The sequence below is a fragment of the Gossypium hirsutum genome, chromosome D13, assembly GCF_007990345.1.
Source record: "Gossypium hirsutum isolate 1008001.06 chromosome D13, Gossypium_hirsutum_v2.1, whole genome shotgun sequence".
In the NCBI taxonomy this organism is placed as follows: domain Eukaryota; kingdom Viridiplantae; phylum Streptophyta; class Magnoliopsida; order Malvales; family Malvaceae; genus Gossypium; species Gossypium hirsutum.
This window is the reverse complement of record NC_053449.1, coordinates 37,694,667-37,700,666: the sequence shown is the minus strand read 5'-3', so window position 1 is coordinate 37,700,666 and position 6,000 is coordinate 37,694,667. Positions and strand designations below refer to the sequence as shown.

Genomic DNA, 6,000 nt, shown 5'->3' with positions numbered 1-6,000 from the left:
ATTTATTTAGATCCAGAAAATTCAAATACGAAGCTAGATCGAGGAAAGGAAAAAGTTCAGGATTAGTAAATTTTTGTAAACGAACAAGTATCGAGGTAAGTTCGTGTAACCTGAATTATATTCTTAAATGCTTGAAATGTATGTTATTGATGTGAATATGATTTAAATATTCATTGCATGAAAATTGATGAGACATTGATATATTTGATAAAAAGGGGAAGAAATCCCGGTTGAATGAAAGGAAAATTCGATGCATCCTTAAAAAGGAATTGACGGTAAAAAAAAGATCTAGCTGGACGGATGATCCTATCCTGATATAGCTCTCCCAAAGAATTTGTGTAAAATGGATTTAGCCCGGACGGGTAATCTGAATTAGGGTCAGAATTTAGCCTGGACTGGTAATTCAGATCCAAGCTCATTAGAGTAAATTGTTGTTGTAGGGATTTAGCCTGGACTGGTAATCTGAATTAGGTTCGTGGTAGTGTGCTCTCTGAAATGGAAATGTGCGCACATGAATATGAATAATGAACCCGAAATAGTACGCTAAAAGTGTACCTCTGAAAATTCATCGAAATTTCGAGAAATTCAATGAGATAAATATGGGAAATAATAAGGGTAATAGAAAACATGGAATTGATGAACTCATCAATCATTAATCTTTGTATTGAACTCATATGATGCTATTTGATTAATGTTTTGGTTGAGTTTTTGTGTGATAGGTAAATGGTAAATTGAATGGATGTATGAATATTTATTGTATTGTATTGAAAATATTAAGTAAGTATAATTCTTGTTACATGAGCTTACTAAGCACAACATGCTTACCCTGTTTTCTTTTTCCCTGATTCGTAGTATTAAGAGTTCGGAGGTCGGATTCGATCGAAGACACATCATACTATCAACTTTAACATTTTGGTATATCAAAAAATTTTATTTTGGAAATCAATGGTGTGTATAAGTTGATAAAATAAATGTTAATGTGAAATGAATGTAAAGTTAACCATTGGTATGGCTATCAAATCTTAGTTTTATTAAAGTAAATGTTAATGTGAAATGAATGTAAAGTTAACCATTGGTATGACTATCAAATCTTAGGTTTGGTATGTGATGAAGTTATCTTATGGGTATATGTAAATCTATCTTAAAAATATATTGAATTGAATTGGTTGATTTGATATTAATGTATGTTCTGAACTTCGAAGGTCCGTCTAAGGGACGTTATAATATGTTTCAATGAAAAAATAATATTTAACTCGTAATAACGAAAAAAAATTTATTCGAAAAAAATTAATTTGAAAAGCTCCGATAATGCCTCGTAAATATAGGTAGGATTACATCCTACCTCGTAAATATAGGTAGGGGTGTAAATATAGGTAGGGGTGTTACAATCTAGTGTATTTAACTATTCATGTTGAAACTGAGCTGCTCGCCCAATTGAAAGATATAATGAACGAAAGTTTGAACACAAATTGAACTCTATGGTTCACGATTATTGATATTTAAATTAACAGTTCCAAATCAAGGATGATGAACTATAGTTCAAGCACAAATGTCAAAGACGTCAATTATCAAATACACAAAACAAAACGCAAAGCAAACTTCTTCTTTTTATATAACTTCTCATACAAATTGAAATCCACAAGATAGACAAATTAAATCACAAACTCTAAAGAAAAATAACAAAGAAATCCAAGCATTTTTCACTGCAAATCAAGACGAAAAGAGTAGAGAACCCAACAACAATAACACCATGTAATAGCTGAAACCAAGCTTCCTATTAAGCAAGGAATAAGCTCCATTGGCGAGGCTCCCAGTTGGCTTATTGGAAGAAAGAACCACCACCATCCAATCATCTTCGGAACTGAGTCCGATTCCAGTGAAGGTGGAATCGTTTATGTATTTGGAGTAATGGGTGCGTGTGAAGTTGGTTAGAACAAGCGTTGGAACCAGATTCGGCACGCAAACAGGCAGCACCATTACATCGCTGGTGGTGTTGGCATCGATGTCGCACTTGGATATGGCTTTGGGATAGGCCGATAATCCGGTTGCGTTATTGCCAGGTGAATTGCTGGGGTTGGTGCAGTGCTGGTTGTTGTCGTCGTCGCTGACGTCGTCGGCGATTCTCTTGGCCACGCATTCGGCGTTTTTGTTCTTGGCGAATGCTGGGAGATTCGCCGATGTCCTGTAACTGTTGAGTCCTTGAAGAAGATGGTCTTCCTCATCTGTACAATATGTTAAAGGAATCAAATATAGGATTCAGATGAAAGAGTAGCAACTGGCAAATAATGCACAAAGTTCAGGAGATTTGATTGCACGCGTCAAAATAAGACTTTTTCTACTTTAAACTCTTTCTAATTAAATTTCCCATTCTGATTATAAAAAAAATGAAGAAACTAAATGAAATTTAGAGGACCAAATAGGCTTGAAAGCATGTATATTCACATATTATATAGAGATAGATCAGAGAGAAACTGACACACACAAGTGAACACCAACGAACACATCACAGTTCCATGCACATAAAGAGAAGTATATATAGAGAGAGGGGGGGGGAGGGGATACCATCACTGTAAACTCGATAAGAAAGCGAGAAAATGGCAAGAACAAACACAAAAGTGGTGAGGGAAGGTTGTCTGAGAGAGGCGGCCGCCATGGCAAAAGCTTCTTCGTGTTAAGTTGAAACAACACCCAAAAGTAGTGTCTGCTGCGGAAGGAAAGCTGCAAGCAGTAGAGATAAAGGAGATTAAATAGAAGGGAAATGGCCAACTTTTGTATGAGATAAGCTTTAGGTTTAAATATAAGGGATAATTGTGGTTTGAAGGTGAAGCAGTTTACAGGTGCCACTTTATGGATTCGTTACTCAATAACCCCTGTGCTTTACTGACATGTAAGAGTTGAAGGCTTCAGGGGCTTCCACGTGGACCACATGCAAAACTCTTTTTTTCTTTTTTGGGTTTAAAAGGCTACAAGATTCCAGTATAATCCAGCTCTAGATATTAATACTGAAGGACCAACTTGCAATGAAGGCTAAGTATCCTCTTTTTCTTTTTGTTACAAAGAATCCATTCTTTTCAAGTCATTATATCAAACAACGTTTCTGTTTTCCTTTTTCATGGCCTTCCATTTTGTTGCTTCATATTTGTAAAATTTTCATAAAGGAATCAAACCTTTTTATTTTTGTTCTTGCCCATATTTCTTAAGGCTGGTTTAAAACCTATTTATTTTTCAATTATTATATAATAAATAATATTATTATACTTCATAAAATACTTTAATAGTAAAATGATTACTAAATTAAAATCTTATTCTTTAAAAAGTGCATGTGGCATTTTAGACGAATATTGGAACCGTAACATGTAAGACTGTCACCGTTTCCAATGGATTACACAAAAAAAGGATCAATTTGTGTAAGAGAATAAAACTCTTAGGACTACTTAATATTAAAGAAACTTAAGGATCAATATTGGAAATAGATAAATTTTAGGGGTCATTTTACTATTAAAGCTTTTTATTTGTAATATTATTAATGATTATGTTTGCTTATTTTATATTTAAAAATATGTTTATTTCTTTTGTGTTTTAATTTCCTCCTTTATAATGTGGTAGTATATAAAAATTGGATAATCATTAAAATGAGAGATTGCGAGGGAGTCTTAGTTAAGTTAGTATTGATATTATTGTCAGTGTAAGAGTACGTGAGTTCGAATATGCTAAAGCGTATTATCCTCTTATTTAAGGGTTGGTGAGAAACTATGAATATTTTTAAACATTGTACGAGAAAAAAAAAGAAAAAAAGAAAAAAGCTAGCGGAAGTCATAAGTGCAAGAAGCAGAGTGGAGTAGTTGGATTGGCGAAAGAGTGTTGCAATTACAAGCAAGCTGACATTCTTTTACCTGAATTACATCCACCCTTGGCCAAGTTGAAGCACTCGTAAGTCATCCTCAAGAAAGGCGAGCAGAAAGGAAATCTAAGCAATTCAACCTATCAACTGCCTCTATCTCCAAAGTCCAGCATTCAATTTCACAAAATACTAGGAATATCATCACCCACGTTGCGTGATTTCTTTTTTCTTTTTCTTTTTTTTTTCAAATGGTGGTATTTTTATAATTTTGTTTATTTTTATTTTTCAAATATATAAAAATTTTAATAAATTTGTTAATTTCAACTAAAATTGAGTTTATCTTTAATTAGAAGTTAAAATTGAAAGGATATTTAATAAAAAAAATTCTATAAAATAATTTAGGGTAAACAACTAAAATAGTCACTTTTGTTTATCTCAATTCATTTTAGTCACTTATGTTTGAAATGTTACATTTTAGTCACTTATGTTATCGTGTTGTAACATTTTAATCACTAAGCCATTAATTGACGTTAATGGTGTAATAGTAAGTTGATGTGGCACGTTAAATAATCATTTCAAACAAAAATTTTAGGTTAATTTATATAATCGATCCCCATATTTTTTTGTTGAGTAATTTAATTTTTTTTTCTTTTATGTTCTTTTAATTTTTCTTTTTTTTTCATTCTCTTCTGCTTCTCCCTCTATTTTCCTCCCTTCTCTACTTCTTTTAATTAACATAGGTTTTCTATATTTTCTGTTTGTTAAAACTAGTCTCTATACTTTTATTTTTTTGAACAATTTAATTTTTTCGAGTGAGGTGAGCTTGTGGATTAGTTTTAACAAATAGAAAGCATAGAAAAACTACGTTAAAAAAATGAAGAAGGGAGGGAAACAAAGGGAGAAGCAGAAAAGAATGGAAAATAAAGAGAAAAAAAAAGGAAAGTTAAAAGAACATAAAAGAAAAATTAAATTGCTCAAAATGAAAAAAATATAGGGACCAATTGTTAAATTTAACTTAAAATTTTTGTTTGAAATTATTATTTAGCATGCCACGTCAGTTTATCGTTACACCGTTAATGATAATTAATAATTTAATAACTAAAATGTTATAATACAATAATGTATGTCACTAAAAAAATTAAGAGTAAATAATATGATAAAATGATTCATGCTTTGAAAATTGTAAAACCTAAAAATATAACATCAAACATAAAAAGCAAATTAAATACATGATAAATTTTTTGTATAATGAATCTAGAGAAGAAAAGGAAAATAAATAATTAAAAAATAACATGATGAATTTTTTGTAGAATCAATCCATTACATGTTAATCCTATGGTTACTGCTAGACGATGGTTAGATTTGAATAGATGTTGGATTAAGCTAAATACAGATGAAGCTGTGTCGCTAAGTTGATCAATTACTACTATTGGGGGAGAGTTTAGAGATGCTGATGTAAATTGGTTATGTGGATTTTCGATGTTGCTAGGTAAAGACGTAATTTTTAAGATCGAAGCGAGAGCTATTCTAGAGGGTCTATGCTTAGCATGGGAAAAGGGTTCCGACATCTGGAGCTTGAATTTGATAATGCCTTTTTAGTGAAGGTGATTTTGGCTGGTGAAGCCACTATGGAATTACGCTTTATTCATTGAAAGATACATTAGAATTGAAAGGTCTATATACTCTATATTAGAAAGCTAAGAACACAGTTGTTGACCATATGATTAAGTTTACGCGTACAAGTTTCATAAGAATCCAATTGTTTGAAGAACCACCACATTCAGTACTGGATTTAGTTGAAGCAAATTATATTAATTCTATGAGGAATTAATATTTTTCTATGAATAATTACTAATTAAGAAATAACATTCGTATTTAAAGAAGTGAATTTAAATTAATTGTTCTAAATAAATTAAACTATACTATCACCAAATAAATATTATTTTTAACCTCTATAAAAAATAAAAACCACAAAACAATTTAAAAATAAAAATAAAAACACTAAATGTAAATTGCAAAAGTATTAAAGTATAATTAATTAAATTGAATTTTTAGTATAAGGAATATAAAATTTGTAATTAATACCTTATTCTAAATAGAAGCTGAAAGTAGATTCATATCCTACCCATACAACTTTCTATAAACATTTAATTTTCATA

General features: G+C 31.0%; 1 protein-coding gene across 1 annotated transcript; it reads right to left on the bottom strand.

Annotated features, from left to right (window-relative positions):
• Window positions 1-1,584: 1,584 nt before the first annotated feature.
• LOC107918833 (uncharacterized GPI-anchored protein At5g19250) lies at window positions 1,585-2,777 on the bottom strand. Its single transcript, XM_016848416.2, has 2 exons — window positions 2,563-2,777; window positions 1,585-2,222 (listed from the first exon to the last, which is right to left on the bottom strand). The coding sequence occupies exons 1-2, from the start codon at window positions 2,651-2,653 to the stop codon at window positions 1,711-1,713; spliced, it is 603 nt and encodes a 200-aa protein (XP_016703905.2). The 5' UTR covers window positions 2,654-2,777; the 3' UTR covers window positions 1,585-1,710.
• Window positions 2,778-6,000: the final 3,223 nt, after the last annotated feature.

Excerpts from the sequence above, each read along its gene's own strand:
- LOC107918833 (XM_016848416.2), bottom strand. The coding sequence starts at position 2,653 with ATGGCGGCCGCCTCTCTCAGACAACCTTCCCTCACCACTTTTGTGTTT. Across the intron at positions 2,223-2,562 it reads TTATCGAGTTTACAGTGATG|ATGAGGAAGACCATCTTCTT; the intron begins GTATCCCCTCCC and ends CATATTGTACAG.